The 14609-nt window shown below is 50.5% G+C and overlaps 9 protein-coding genes across 9 annotated transcripts; 5 read left to right on the top strand and 4 right to left on the bottom strand.

The window, feature by feature from the left end:
• Window positions 1–129: 129 nt before the first annotated feature.
• M430DRAFT_44961 (hypothetical protein) lies at window positions 130–1399 on the bottom strand. The gene is made up of 2 exons (XM_024867733.1): window positions 1367–1399; window positions 130–1162 (listed from the first exon to the last, which is right to left on the bottom strand). The coding sequence occupies exon 2, from the start codon at window positions 1129–1131 to the stop codon at window positions 214–216; it is 918 nt and encodes a 305-aa protein (XP_024718009.1). The 5' UTR covers window positions 1132–1162; window positions 1367–1399; the 3' UTR covers window positions 130–213.
• Window positions 1400–1621: 222 nt separating this feature from the next.
• On the top strand, window positions 1622–1936 carry M430DRAFT_53371 (hypothetical protein; the record flags this gene model as incomplete). Its single annotated transcript, XM_024868373.1, has 2 exons — window positions 1622–1679; window positions 1734–1936. 2 exons carry the CDS (start codon window positions 1622–1624, stop codon window positions 1934–1936), a joined length of 261 nt encoding a protein of 86 aa, XP_024718008.1.
• M430DRAFT_69273 (hypothetical protein) lies at window positions 1803–3324 on the bottom strand. Its single transcript, XM_024869417.1, has 2 exons — window positions 2817–3324; window positions 1803–2728 (listed from the first exon to the last, which is right to left on the bottom strand). Exons 1-2 carry the CDS (start codon window positions 3250–3252, stop codon window positions 1977–1979), a joined length of 1188 nt encoding a protein of 395 aa, XP_024718007.1. The 5' UTR covers window positions 3253–3324; the 3' UTR covers window positions 1803–1976.
• Window positions 3325–3448: 124 nt separating this feature from the next.
• On the top strand, window positions 3449–4533 carry M430DRAFT_146076 (hypothetical protein). Its single transcript, XM_024862988.1, has 2 exons — window positions 3449–4168; window positions 4221–4533. Exons 1-2 carry the CDS (start codon window positions 3819–3821, stop codon window positions 4324–4326), a joined length of 456 nt encoding a protein of 151 aa, XP_024718006.1. The 5' UTR covers window positions 3449–3818; the 3' UTR covers window positions 4327–4533.
• Window positions 4534–4731: 198 nt separating this feature from the next.
• Window positions 4732–6114, bottom strand: M430DRAFT_22167 (hypothetical protein; the record flags this gene model as incomplete). Its single annotated transcript, XM_024864645.1, has 3 exons — window positions 4732–5192; window positions 5375–5847; window positions 6077–6114. The coding sequence occupies 3 exons, from the start codon at window positions 6112–6114 to the stop codon at window positions 4732–4734; spliced, it is 972 nt and encodes a 323-aa protein (XP_024718005.1).
• A 391-nt stretch (window positions 6115–6505) lies between these two features.
• Window positions 6506–7168, top strand: M430DRAFT_108387 (hypothetical protein; the record flags this gene model as incomplete). Its single annotated transcript, XM_024861207.1, has 1 exon — window positions 6506–7168. The coding sequence occupies one exon, from the start codon at window positions 6506–6508 to the stop codon at window positions 7166–7168; it is 663 nt and encodes a 220-aa protein (XP_024718004.1).
• A 594-nt stretch (window positions 7169–7762) lies between these two features.
• On the bottom strand, window positions 7763–10349 carry M430DRAFT_146070 (hypothetical protein; the record flags this gene model as incomplete). Its single annotated transcript, XM_024862987.1, has 2 exons — window positions 9974–10349; window positions 7763–9897 (listed from the first exon to the last, which is right to left on the bottom strand). Exons 1-2 carry the CDS (start codon window positions 9981–9983, stop codon window positions 7763–7765), a joined length of 2145 nt encoding a protein of 714 aa, XP_024718003.1. The 5' UTR covers window positions 9984–10349.
• Window positions 10350–12445: 2096 nt separating this feature from the next.
• Window positions 12446–13030, top strand: M430DRAFT_179562 (hypothetical protein). The gene is made up of 2 exons (XM_024863770.1): window positions 12446–12956; window positions 13026–13030. Exon 1 carries the CDS (start codon window positions 12589–12591, stop codon window positions 12847–12849), a length of 261 nt encoding a protein of 86 aa, XP_024718002.1. The 5' UTR covers window positions 12446–12588; the 3' UTR covers window positions 12850–12956; window positions 13026–13030.
• M430DRAFT_108521 (hypothetical protein) lies at window positions 12842–14246 on the top strand (the record flags this gene model as incomplete). Its single annotated transcript, XM_024861221.1, has 4 exons — window positions 12842–12934; window positions 13016–13598; window positions 13657–13947; window positions 14008–14246. 4 exons carry the CDS (start codon window positions 12842–12844, stop codon window positions 14244–14246), a joined length of 1206 nt encoding a protein of 401 aa, XP_024718001.1.
• Between the last annotated feature and the right edge of the window lie 363 nt (window positions 14247–14609).

Raw genomic sequence — 14609 nt, 5'->3', positions numbered from 1 at the left:
CGGCGCCCACCCTCAGCCGACAGGCCCCTGTTTTAAAGGTTATGTTCTATATCACACATATATATTATACGTTATGGTCATATCATAAGGTAGGTAATAATATCATCATGGGCAGTTGCTTTCATTAATGTATGTAGAATTCCATCATTCATTGATTATTTTGGGTATCTAAGGTAATGCCACGTTCCGTTGCTGTGCACCTGTCTGCTACTCTTACATGCCACCCCACTCGATGCAAAACGTTCTGACGCTGTCCCCTTTGTCTGGCTCGACACACGGGTCTTTCCCACCGATGAGAAAGGCTTTCTTGACTCTGGTCCCTAACCGCCCCCCTCCGATCAAATCTATCATCGAGAACTCCTCATCCCAATCGTAACTTGTAGCTGAAAAGTGGCTGTGGAAGCGCAACGGATCTCCAGGATACACGTTGTAATCACACCCAAAACGAAGCCCAGGCATGACGAAATAGTTACGGGAGTGTAGATGTTTGAACAAGGGATAGGACGATGGGACAGGAGGATCTGCCTGCGGTGTTGGATTTTCCGGCAGGGAGGAAGGGGAGTAACTGGTGGTCGGCGTTACAGGGAAGGGCGTGTCTGATGTGGAGGGGGCAGACGATGCTCGAGATGCAGGTCGCACATCGTTGAATAGTGATTCTGAGGCAGCACCATCTGTGGTGTCTTCATTTGTGTTGTGATCTTCAGCCGAAGCTTCAACGGCTTTCCTTCTTCTCTGAGCTGCTTGCTTAGCAAGTGCGTTCTCTGACTTCTTCCGCGACACGCCTTCCGCAATCCTTCTGGCCTCAAGGCCTTTAGATCTAAGAGACTCCAAGTATTTCTTCTTGTCAGACCCCTCTAGAGTATTGAACCTCTCCTTGTGCCAAGCAACATCATCGACAATATATGCGACCTCCTTCTCCACTAGAAGCTTGGCTTCCTCGGGCATGAGCTCAAGGGGAAGACCAAGGAACACATTCTGCTGGGGAATCTGCGGGATGCTACCGATGAGGACCCCGCAGATATGGTAAGTACTGCGAAGGTAAGTTACGACATTGACGTCGAATAGCAAATATCGGCCAGCAATCTTAGGGATTGGTATTGGCTCCGAAATTGGGGCAAATGACTCCGACATTGTAGTAGCTCTGCTCGCCCCGAGGCAGTCACTAAATGGATCCTCAAGTCAGTACAGAGCCGTGTGCAGACTTTGAAGGACAGAATAAAGGTGTAGGACGATGGATCATTAAATACACAATAATAAAAGTTTGACATCATTCCCAGAAATTATCCGGTTTCAGGGGATTGACAGATAGGTTTTGTAATCATATCGAAGAGGGTGAAACATTCAGAAGAGAGATTGAGTGGCTTACCAAAAGCTTTCAAATGTCCTTGTTGTGAATTTCTTTTGAAGTTGATGTGGAGGAGCCTTGGGGTTTTGGAGGAAAGTTTTTGTACCGAATCAGGAAAAAAACTCGCTTAAATTTACCTAAGGCCCGCTTGAATTTAACCTCACTTGGCAATATACACTCCATAGGTCCACTTCTACAGTAGGGACGACACCAGATCTCAAATCAAGAGAGCAAAGTTGGTTCTGAACGCAGTCAAGTAACCCATCTTGATTCATAATGGCATCGCTTTGGCTGCTTGTGCCACTACTAGCAATACCCCTAGTGCTATTCGTAGGCATGTGATTTGGACTCCTGAGCTCCCTCTCCCCGAGCTGACAAGTCGTTATAGCATGGCTGATTCTATCTTCCTGTCTTGGAGATAGCTTTCGACTACGGTTTTCAAACGTCACGGTCAACCCCCGTCAAGCCATTTTTGATCGGAACTATATGAGGTCCGTCACTTCAAGCGGACAAGGCACATGGAACCAGTTTGAAATGACCGATATGCTCGGTGACAGCCCTCGAGGCTCGATTGATTCTAATGAAAGCTGATTTTGAACTCCCAACACCGTGCTATGCATGAATCCCAACCTCAGAAATCGATGTCGGCTTTTGTAGCCTTCCCGTGATCTCCTTCCAATGCTCCTTGCTGGGCCTCCGAATCTCCCTCAACAGGGGGCAGACTGAAGGGTTTTATGACAAGTCCTTTCCTTCTACTGAGCGTGAAAGCCAAGTCGTCACCAAATCCACTCGACTCCCCTCCGCCTCCTCCCTTCTCGTGGAACACTGGCAAGCGATGGATTTTCAGCATGCCTTGTGGAGGTTCCTCGTGCACAGTCGATGCTCCAGGAGCAGCCTTCACTGCTATAGCCGTGGAGGGAAATGGGGCAAGTTCCAGTACGCCGTCACTGAGCAACTCCATCCAGCGAGTTAGACCCGTTGTTCGTGGGTACAAGGTCAAAGGCAGTGTGATCATTGCTGTGAGCTGTGCTGGATACTTCCGGAGCAGTGCTCGAAGGGCATGGAGAAATTGTAAGACGTTCTCAGGTTTGGAAGCATCGGATGAATACAATGCTGGGGAGAGGAGAGTCGGGATGATAACCCGGTGGATTGAGCTCGGAGATGATGACAGCTGTGTTGAGAGATGGGTCAAAAATCTAATGAAAGGAGCTGATGCTGCTTCGGCATCTGTAAAGTCGAGACTTGGCCGGAGTGATGTAGGAACGAAGTGCATCTTTGCTGAGGAAGGCAGGATAAGACGCTTGCTGAGATCAAAGTCATGACAGAATATCGACTGTGTCTGTGAGCTAGATGATGCCCCTGATGATTGTGATATACTTCTGTCTGTTCAGTAGAAATAATCAGTCTCTGCAGGCGAAGTTTTGATTCCAAGTGAATATAGGCCTAAGTACAATAGCAAGGGAGTGCCCACCTCTCGAGCCCCCAAATTCACCTAGTCGTTCATATCTCCAGGCAATTTTCATCCTCTCTTCTGGATTCTTTCTCTCTTCTTTATTTGTTGCACTCTCACCACCAGACAATCCAGGAAGATCTCTGCCCCACGCCTCGCCGATACCAAGAACGTGGACATTGTGTCCTTGAACTACACCTTCGGCGGCATAATAGCGAAGTAGAGCACCTCCGAAATCAGTGGTACCACTTTCTTCTACAAGCAAAGAAGTCCCCAAAGCTAACCCAGCATGACCAGCTAGTAAAGCATCGAGGGATCTCGTTCCAGTTGAAGTCGTCAACCTCCCGTCCACAGGGGAAGGCCGAAGACCAGGCTGCTGAATCCCCTCACTTTTGACCCTACCAGCAGCTTGATCTCCAGGCTGCGCAACACCGACATTTCTCTTCCTAAAAGACATCTCGAAGCACCAATCACGATGTTTGACGCTGAACAGTGGTCGGCTATGGTCTTCTTTGATCCTGCCTCGGGCAAAGATTTCTCGAGGAGAAACAGCACCACGAGCGAGTGTAGCCTTGCAGCTACGGCGAGCGAGAGCAGCCAGTGGCGTCCTCAAAATATTTTGAACCGCCAGCCGGTCCCAAACCACTACGGTCCAGGAACTCCAGGCCAGAAGCGTCAGAAGATATTCGACTACGCTGAACAGCGCTGTTTGATTGCGAACAAGGAGGCCAAAGAGCTGAAGGATTTTCAACTTCTCATTGACGCCCTCGGACTGATCAAACTCTTCGACGCAACCCCCGGCTGCTTCGAACGGGCAATCGAAAGCGCACACGGCGATACCCCTCTCAATCAAGAAGAAGATATTCTGAAGATTGTCCCCCTCCCCGAGCACGAGAGTATTAGCTCCCCTGATACGCAGTCAATTGCTCAGTAACCGCAAACTCGAGAGCTGTTTCTCGACGACTTGCGCGCACCCTCACACTTTGCTACCCATCTTTTTTCCTACCCTTGATCTCCTTCAGCATGGCGGCCGCCGGCGACTCGACTCTCTTTGATGAGAATTTTACCATTACGACTTTTGATCAGTCCAAGTATGATCGCGTTGCACGGATTGGCGCAACTTCTTCGGATTCTCAGACCGTCATGACGCTCGACATCAACACCGATTTGTATCCGCTGTCTGTTGGCGAGTCCATACACATGGTTCTCGCATCATCTTTGGCGTTGGACGGCAGCAAAGACGATAACAAGGGCTGGAGGGATGTCGGTCGCGCTGGACATGGAGGGGAGGCAACACTAGCTGATATGTTTGACTACGTCTGCCATGGCAAGCTCTACAAGTTCGAGGATGGTGACGAGTCTGGACAGACGATGTAGGTTTTCGTCCGCTCTATTCCCTTATCCAGAAGCTAATATTTTTGACAGCAAAGCATATGTTTCATTTGGTGGTTTACTTCTGGCGCTTGAGGGTCCTTACAAGAAGCTTACACCGTTACGCGTCGACTACCTCTACATGCTCATCAAGAAATGATTGATTTTCTTTAGCCTCTACTTGCTGGCTTACATTTCGACATGACGATCTCACGATACGCACTCATGCCTTTCTTTTCTCATGCATATCACCGGTTGGTTGTAGGCCGGTCAGGCGTTATGGATATCAAAAGCTGGGCGTTGGGCACAAGATACCTTTCCCACAATATGGTACAATTGAAAGAAAGAATATATCTCTGAGCTCCGTGTGGTTGGTTTTTGTGATCTTTAATTCTCTGTGACCTTTATCATGTGACATGCATCAACCGCCTCCAGACTTCAACGAATTGCAGTAAAGGTAGTTGTATATTCAGGCCAATTCCTCATCATCATCCCATCATCCGTCTGTCACTTAACTCCAGACGGTCAACTCATAAAACGTGCTTAATGGCGTATCTCATCAATCCTAGGCTTTATGTGGCCCTGGAAACGGCAACTCCCTACGAAGCCTACTCTTAATCTCCTCGAAATCCTTCTCATTCTGCGGCGTCAAGATACCATGCCTAATAAAGAAATCCAAGACCATGAGCGCACAGTTCGGTTTGAACTCGCCCTTAGCCAGGTGCTCCTGGACCTCCTCGACGGTCCACAGATAGAAGGCTTCGACCTCGCTGTCGTTTGGCTTGGGGACGACGTCGGCGGGTAGTTCGAGATCGTAGACGTATTGGCACTCCGGTTGGATCATGCCCTCTTCGCCGCCGGCCTGCCCTCCGCGGATGTACATGTAGGTCAGGGTGCCCTGGGGCTGGGCGTGTTGCCGGACGAGCTGCTCGGGCAGGCTGGCTTCTTCGTCGGCTTCGCGGACGAGACACTCGAAGGGTTCTTCTCCTGTGGCCATGCCGCCTGCTACTGTATTATCCAGCATCCCTAGAAGATGAACATCAGCAATTACCTAACCAAGAAGCGACCAATTGAACAGTGGAGAGCTATAACCAGAGTTCCGGGTCATATCGACTCAGAAGCCATTCTCCTCAGAACCCAGGATGATCGTTCATAGGCTGGGGCCCCGGCCTTCCCCAGGAGGCATGGGGTAGAGCGAACAGACTCACCAGGATACGTCTGCTTCCCCCTCGATCTCCTCGGGACCCAGATCTTCAAACCATACGACGCATTCTGATCCCTCACGAACGCCGTCATGTGGACGCCATACGTAACGATGCCAAACAGCGTGCTGGCCGATCTCTCCACGCTAAACAGCCGCCGATTCCCCGGGCCGTACACAGGATACAACTCATTCCTCCATCCGGAAAGAAGCTCAAAGGTCTTGTGGTCGCGCCAGTATGCCGTGGTGGCCGCTACGGCCTTGTCCCGCTCCTCTTCCGTGTCTAGGTGCCGGAAGATGGACACGGTGCGCGTGAAGCGGTTGGCTTCGAGCTCGCCTTTGATGCTGACGGGGACTTGCTTCAGCTGGTCGACGACGCTCTCGAGCATGTAGCCGATAGGTACATCGTCCCAGACGAGGGTGTACAGCGTCTTGAAGAGTGCGGCGTAGGCTTCTGGGTCTTTGTCCGGATAGGGGAAGCTGTGCCATGTGAGTGAGAGGTTGGAGTGGGATTAGTGCTGTAGAGAGGAAGAATTCGAACTTGGATTGTATAGTAGTTGATGCATGCTCCTATAACCTCACTTGCCTGCATTGATCTCCTCAATGGTTGAATCCCAAACCTACGTGCATGAGGCTATTCGCTCGACCTCTCGTGCGAGGGGACAGCCGTCCCTCGAGAAAGCACCCGCAAGAGGAGAATTCGACTTACACATCACACTCATTGACCAGGTCCAAATTCGACTTCATGGTGATTCCGTATCCTATGATACCCCTCGCCCTTTGCTGTCCCAGGACCCTTGCACGAGGATGTTCTATTTGGATTCGTGAAGAATCGCGTCGCTTCTGACCCCACATCCCCTCAGTCAACCCCACCATCAATAAAAGTTAACGACGTATAAACAAATAAACTCGAGCGTCAACCAACCTCCTGGCTCTTCATCAGCTCGACACCTACATATATAAGTCATGACCGCTCAATTAATTCTTCCAAACCAGCCAGTATAATCCTCACGCGCCGCACCTCACCAATCGCCACGCCTTCACTGGTAGCTTGCTTGCTCAAGCTATCCTCCATCCCCAGCTCCTCCTCCAGCAGCAGCTTCACCACTCCAGCCAGACAACCCTACGAAAAAAAACCATGGCCGAGCAAGCCCAACCGCTCCCCCAACTCTTCGGTATAATCCCCACGGGCCTCCCTCCCATTACCACACCCACCGCCTGCCCAACGCCCACCTCGCTGGTTTACACCCTCCCCACGACCCGCGACTCCACGCACCTCGTCGTCTTCCTCCTCCCAGGAGTCACCCTGCCACCCAACACCGCCGCCGCCATCTATCTCCAGGTGCCGTCGCCCTCCGCCACCAGCCCCGCGTTCAATTTCCTCGGCGCCATCGGCCCCGGGAAAGAAAGCGCCATCTTCAAGATCTCCGGCCTTCTCAACTCCAACAACCCCTCTTCTAGCACCACCACCACCTCCTCCTCTTCCGAACCACCAACTACGCTCACGCTGGGGATCTCAATCGAGGATGCTGCTGCCGTAGCCGCCCAGATGGCAGCGCAGCAGCAGCCCGAGCAGAACAACGCGCTCGTGAAAGCGAATCGCGCGACCCCGGCCACCGCGGATCCAACGCTGCTGGCTCAGCGGATCATCAAGAACGCGTTCAATTTCCTGGCGAGCTTTAGTGGGAATACGGCCGGCGGTGTCGAGGTCGTGCCGTTGAAGGCGTTTGAGGAGTGGTGGAAGAAGTTCGAGGCCAAGGTTAGGACGGATCCGAGCTTTTTGCAGAGGGATGCAGATTGATTTTGAGGGGGAAGGAAAAGAGGGGGAACTGGAGGGTTTTGTTTTATTTGCAGGGCGTTAGGTTGGGTGGGTGTGTGTTGTAGGATAGGAGGTGCATGGGAGAAGAGGCGTGTATGTATGTCTATTTGGGGGAAGCATATGTCCTATTTGGGATGATGGGAGGAGTTGATCCCTATGGGCCATCTCACTATATGAAGCAATAGCTGTGGGCCTTGTGCCAAAAAAAACAACGAATTCAATCTAAGAGATGTGTATCATCAGTCACGCCATCAACACTCAAGCAATAATTCCATGTGACATGTTTTCAATTAGAACTCCTACTCTCGGAGCTGTTTGTTCAAAATTCTACCCTACGTGTCTATCTATATACAAGAGGAAGCTATCGATAAACCCAAAACACCTTATAGGAGAGACCTTCCTATCAGGGACCAACATGAACTCCATTGCCCAAAAACAAGAGCGCCACCCATTAGTGTATGATGCTAATTCTCCTGACATATCTTCGTTGGAGACGTACTCGGCAGAGAGGGGGCCGGCTCCCTTCCTGGCTTGCGGTTGATGCGCGAGGGGATAGGCGAGGTGAACAGCCAACGTTCACATTTCTTCCAAGGGCTTCATCAAAGGACTCTTCATCCTTGTTGGACTGCCCGTCCTACTCCTCCTCCCTGCTCCGAGCATCTGTAGATTCGGTCCTAATCGTTCCCTGCTCTCCGTTCGTACAACCAATCCGGTTCTATCCATCGCATTGGGTATATTGTTAAGTCCCAATCCAACTCCCTGAACAGGCGAGTCCGCAAAATAACTCCCCGATTCGAAACCCATAACATTCACTTTTGGGGTTGCCAATCCAGATGATCGCCCTACTCGAGAGCCTTCACTGCTATCCGAGGAGTCATTGTTATCTTCCAAATCCACCTCGCCCAGCTCAAAGTCGTTGACTGCTTCCCCATCCTCCAATACACGCTCGTAATTGCTTGAACTCCGGCCGAAGAGCTTGCCTGATCCAAAGAAACTACGGACAATCTTTCGAGGGGTCCCTGGCCGACGGTTGCGGCCTAGAGTAGTGTTTATCTTTTTGACGAGTCTGAATCTCCTTTCTCGCTTTCGGAAGAAGTAGCCGACGATGATCAGGATGAGCATGAATAGAAGGAATCCTGTTGACCGTGAATGTTCTTGAGCCGTTTCAGCAAGTTCTTCGGCGGCTTCAGTCAAGCCTTCGTCCTCGCCAATGGGTACAGGATTCGAGTTCGACCCTGCCTCTTGGAAGTCGGATGGGAGGCCATTGGCGACATTGCTGCCGAATCCTACAGCCAAGGCATCTGCGGTAGCGGGAGGGATCTGACCAGCAGCATAGAGGACCATCTTCCCTAGAGTCCAGCTCACCTCCATGTCATCAATCCTGTCGACGGCCTGGAAAGGATCTAAAAACCCCTTCCCTTTGGCATGAGCCGCGATCTCTTTCGTCATGTTGTACCCCGGCCCTACCGAGCCCTTCTCTATCCCAACTCTTGGTATCCCAATGCCATCGTGGAGAACGTTGATCAACCATGATGCTTTGAAGCACACTTCTTGGGCGGTCTTCGCATCCACATTCTTTCCCCACTTTCCTGCAGCCACTCCACTTTCAATATCTTCCCACTCATTACTACAGAAATCCTTCACAAGTGCCTGATATTTGGTGAAATCGTATGTTTTGTCCTTCTGCGATACCTCAAAAACCCCGTGCGTTGTGTGCCAATACTCGGAAACACCGACAAAGTGGTTGATACTGAAATCGATTGCTGGTACGTGTTGCCCATGCAAGAGGCAAGGATGATCCGCGCACGGCGCATCTTTGTCGAGTAGCGGGTACGTTTGTCGGAGGCACTCATCGAAGCGGCCAGTGCCCATCAAAATTGGATCGGATCCCACATGTGTCTCGGGCCCAATCGGGTCCCCTTTGAGAGTCGTCTTGAGACCGACTGGCAAACAAGGATCCAGGAGTTCTTTGGCCTCGTGCGTAAACGTTGCTTCCATGAGCGCTTCCAGGTAGCGCTCCCTCGCTTGATTGACTCCAAAGCCTAGCCAAGTAGTCGTGAATACCTTATACTCGGATGGCTGCCCGTCTAATGTCCGCATGCGCAACAATTTAAGGTCATTGGCGTGTTTTTCGGCCTCGGTCGCGTTAGGAGCAAAGGCAATCTGGGCAGAAGCGCCACCCATATCCAAGAAGCCATAGGTATGGTGGCCGTTACCATGTGCATGTTCTTCAGGGAAATCAAAGCCTCCTAACAAGTAGTTTGCCGCGATCCATCCGTATAAGCCTTCCGTCTCTCCTGGGATGACCTGGATATGCAAATCGCATTCGGGCAATGAAAACCTTGTGTGTTGCTGTGCATAGGAGCAGATCTCGGCCAGGAGGGCTTTTTGCTGAATTGGCTCCAGGAGTCGGACGCCGGCTGTCGCCATCAAGAATAAGGGAGTATCTTCGACCTGATCTTCGGGGACAATGGACAACGCGTGGTCGAGCAACTCCTGAAGGTGATCCCGCCCCACGTCTGCCGGGTGGTCACCGAAAGTCGAGACTCCCGGCTTGATCTTCAAGGTCCATTTCTTCTTCGTCTGCAACTTGGGCAAACTGTGCAGCTCCACTGCGTCGGCATCCTTTATCGCGCGGGCGCTGTTGAGCCATCTGTAGATATGGACCCGAGTCCCTGACGAACCCGCGTCCAGGATAACACCGTACCGCCCTGTGAAGAAATGTTGATTAGCAGCAGTCGACAAAGGAGATCCAGCAGCGACATCGAACACAGCGAGGCGACATACATTTACCCATCAGGATGGTAGTTGTAAGTAGTTGTTTGTGACGAGGCTTCACGCGACCTTCTCTCTCTCCCTCTCTATCAGGGGAAGTAGATTGTACAGACTATCGATTATCGAAGGTTCAAATTGGGATTGGAGACATTGATCGCGAGTCAGGTCGAACCGTGCAGAGAAGTCGAGTAGTTGAGTATAGTCGATGAGGAATAGAGAAGAGCGAGCGTCGATGGGGGGGATACCAAACGAATGTAAATGTCGAACAGGAAGAAAGACAAGGAGCGGGAGTCCCGAAGGCGGGATGTGGGAGGAGATGGTAGTGGGATGGGGGAAGTTAGGGAGAGAGAGAAGAGGGATTACGTTGTGTACACAGAACAGACGGGGGGGGCGGTCCTCCTCGTGGAATAGTTTTGGATTCCTGGTTATCTCTGCCTCCCGAGACCGGTTTAGCGTGGGAAAAACCCGCGCTCCGTGAGTGGCCGGCTATTATTATTTCGGCGGCCGCCGTATGTACGGTCGCACTCTAGAGTCTCCGATGAACATAAGGTGCTTTATAGCATGAGGCCATGACTACCGGACGTGATAATGTCTTTTTACCCCAGCAACCATCACGACATCAGGCGCCGGTGGGGAACAAACCAGACCGTGAATGGGGAGGGGGGATAAGGATGGGCCAAGGATGCCGGACACGCAATCCTCCTCGCGATGTTGGTCCTACAGACTCAAGACCTTTCCTGCCGGAAAACCGCCTCTTCCGCAAGGATGGATAATGCTCCGGAGGATCAAAGATACATAGGAAGAATGCTCCGTACGGTTGGTTCAAGGGAAGCATCCCATTTTTCATAACCGCCCAGATTCAGAATGTTGCATGTCCGTTCAGCTCTTCTACATGATAACGTCAGATGGTTGTTACCCCGTACTTTCATACTGCATCTGGAAGCAGGGCATTTCATCCCGGTAATATATGGGTGTACATACAAGCAAGGTACCTATCTCTATTGCGTATATAGGTACCCATCTCCATAACACGAAAAACACACCATTTCTGTCTTGAGGACACATTTCGTACGAAGCTTTATAGGGACGTTTTGCTGTACATATCTCATTGATTGATGCGGGTTGATCCAATCACCACAGCGACACTGTTATACACTACTGTACTCCAGCGGAGCCAACCGTCAAGGGACCTGCACACAGCCGGGACGAGACCACCGAAAGATGCAGATCCCAGGGTTCAGGAAGAGAATAACAACACCAACAGCGTACCGCGCTTCTTTCAACCAAGGCTCCTTGTCGTCACTACAGAGTCCGCCGTTATCCCCAGCTTGTCACGAAGCTCACGTATCAAAAGTGACCAGGGTTGCTGCTCGTATCGTCATTCATCCGCTTATCAGACTGGCAATACAGGCCACGGGATCATCCGCCCTGCAGCCTTCTAGACGAGCTTCAATTCCAAAAGAGAAGGACGGGACAGGCTTGCGATAGACGGGTGAGGTAGGATTCCGTTCTCGATACAGTCTCACAGTTTGGGAGTCTCGGATAGACGCAGACCTGTGATTACTCCGTAAGAGGGCAGAAACGACTTGAAGTGAAGTCGCATCTCGTTCAGGGATCATCTTGCAGGCGCCAAGGATGATGCATCTTTGGCGAGGGCACGATCCTCTCTCCTACGGAGGATGGTAGTAGCTTTGATCCTGAGGTACACATGAGATGTGGTTACATATAAGGTAGGTGAATTACACTCGTTGGATTGGCCCACTAGACTTCAACACTCACTCAAGGATCTCCTTACCATAGCAGGATCAACTAATAGTATTCACAGCTCCGATTCTGGCCAAGGCTTTCCCCAGCCTTCTTCATCACAAAAGAGCCTTTTCAAGTCCATCGAACTCTGCCTGCTGTAGGCGTAAGAAATCATCTCTCTATCGGTATCTAGCACCGATTTCTCGATGTCAAAGAATCGAGGGCCCTCCGCAATGATAATAATAGTGATTTTGTTGAGATCTCTATGGACTGTACGAGGCTACGCCTGCAATCGCTGTAATCACTAGGCCCCAACAACTCTACCCTGGAACTCTTCGCATCAAAGCCGATTATCTTCTCTTCACTTCTTTCGAAGACATAGGCGGACCGAGACGGTCGGAAGACCCACGATTAGCTCTTGTCCCCGGAGTCACGTGGTCAGTCACATCCCAGGGCTGCAGGTTCAATCAAAGCCAGAGAAATTTTTTGACCACCAGGTGTTCGCAACAATTGGATGCTGTATCAGCCATTGAAATGAAAGCAGAATGCGATATGCAACAGGGCTATGTACGATGTCCAACAATGCTTTACTTGGACATGCTTTGCTTCACATCCTTTACTGCACGTATTTCATCACTCGCTTCATCAAGAGGACAGGAGAAAGAAAACAGAGGTGAATGACTAAAAACATTAATACTCCCCCCTTGGGCGCCTTGCAGTTCAAGGTGCGCGTATCCAAAGACAAGGATTCTTTGGATGTGCGGAGCACCCTGGTATTATTGCCTGATCTTCAAGCAGAAAGACGGCTCTCGGCCTTTCCGCGACAAATATAATCGCGAGCGAAGAGTCTGCTCCGTCCGTTGAATTCTGCTACCTAAAAAATGCGTGGCTTGAGTTGTGGTCTCGTGAGGTTCAGGCGTTTATGCCAAAGCACGACGTCGGTCTTTCGGACCTTGTTCGCCACGACGAGTAACCCCGAGGTCCTTATGCGGCTTCGCATCCTGGGTAGCTTAATCGTTCTGTCTATCTTTATGGCTCATTATATATATTATAACGTCCTACAAATGGAAGAAAAGTTAGGTTGTCTTTCCTCTATCATTGTTGTCAACCTAAAGCCCAACCCCAGGTATTGCAATGCCTGACACAAATCCCCCAACGAGCGACCTCCATGTTCTCATTATCGGGGCTGGTATCACAGGCCTTGTGCTAGCCCAAGGACTGAAAAAGGTCAGTTGCTTTCAATTCACAGATAAGTCCAAGCATTTATTCTTCTTGGCCTACGGAATGGAACTATGCTAACCCATCCAGGCCGGGATACGCTTCACCATTTTCGAAAGAGAACCTGTGGACTATCAGCCAACTCGAGACTGGGGAATAGCTATCCATTGGTCAGTCCCCATGCTCGAGAAACTGCTTCCGGCCACTTTATATGCACGCCTACCCGAGGTACTCACAGACCCGTGCCACCCTAACAAGAAGATCTTCGAGGCAGTCTCTATATATAACGGCCAGACAGGAGAGCTACTGAGAGATACCGGTATGCCTGGAATGATCCGGGTAGACAGGAATCGAATGCGGAAACTCTGCGGTACCGGCATCCTCGTCCAGCATGATAAATCCCTTACCAGTTTAACCTACGGTGCGAACGGCACTGGCGTCACGGCACATTTCCATGATGGAACGACCGCGACCGGGGATATTATCATTGGCGCTGATGGAGCACGATCAAGTGTGCGTGAATTGTTACTGGGAAAAGAGAAGGCGGCATTAACAGCGTCACCGGTAATCAATCTGATGGCGAAGGTGAATTTTAATGACGCTGAGAGAGCCGCGCATGTTCGAAGTGGAAATCCCATCTTAAAATTGGCATTTCACCCTAACGGGGCAATGAGTATCATTGCAAGAAAGTTCACACCTCATCCGCGACTCATCACACATTTATCTAACAGATTTCACAGTCCAGAATGTGCTCAATGAAGACGACCCCAGAACTTGGACTTTCCTTGTCGGTGCTTCATGGCCTGGAAAAGCTGAGCAATATCCAGATAACGAGACCCGTCTTGCGGCTCTTAGGAAGGCCACGGAAGATTTCTGTGAGCCCTACCGATCGGCAACTTTGTGGATTCCCGAGGGGACTCGCGTTAGCAACAACGGCACTCACTATTGGGTGACAATCCCGTGGGATAATCATGATGGGAGAGTAACCCTAGCTGGCGATGCCGCGCATCCTATGACTCCGCGTAAGCCCTGCCTCCTTTAAACTTGAAGCTGCACTGAATGACCACTAATTCGCACCGAAGATCGTGGCCAAGGCCTCAACAATGGCATATTAGATGTTGTAAATCTGGTCAACGCATTGGTTGAACTCCCAGATAAATCTAGTCTTCCGGGACTGGTGTCGAAATACGAAGCAGAGATGGTGCCTCGGGGAGCTGCAGAGGTAAAGACATCGGTGGAGAATTCGAACTTGGCCCACAACTGGGACACAATTATGGAGTCCGGTCTAATTACTAAGGGTGTTGAAAGGAGTGCACTATGAGGTTTTGATTTAAGTGATGGCTTGGATACTCTTACTTGTACTTTAGAAGTTGCAACCCCTATTCCACTTAACCGAATCTTGGCGTAAGAATTACAACAAAAGCTGAGCCCTAAACACGAATTGGCATCCTGATATAGTCGAGTTAGACAAACATATACTAATTAGGTTTGCGAGATCAATAATGTCCTGATTGAAAGTTGCTGGTACCTATGGTCAGGGGAGATAAGAAGTCGATTTTACTTGGCCTGATCCGTGCCTGTTGAAATACCTGAGGTAGATAGATACCTACTGATGGTTATCAAAGCGAACATTAGCAAAAGCTTGTCTAAATGTAGTTTTAATAGAAAAATATAAGTAATAGGA

This window comes from Amorphotheca resinae (genome assembly GCF_003019875.1).
Source record: "Amorphotheca resinae ATCC 22711 unplaced genomic scaffold M430scaffold_11, whole genome shotgun sequence".
In the NCBI taxonomy this organism is placed as follows: Eukaryota; Fungi; Ascomycota; class Leotiomycetes; order Helotiales; family Amorphothecaceae; genus Amorphotheca; species Amorphotheca resinae.
This window is presented reverse-complemented; position numbering and strand designations above follow the sequence as displayed.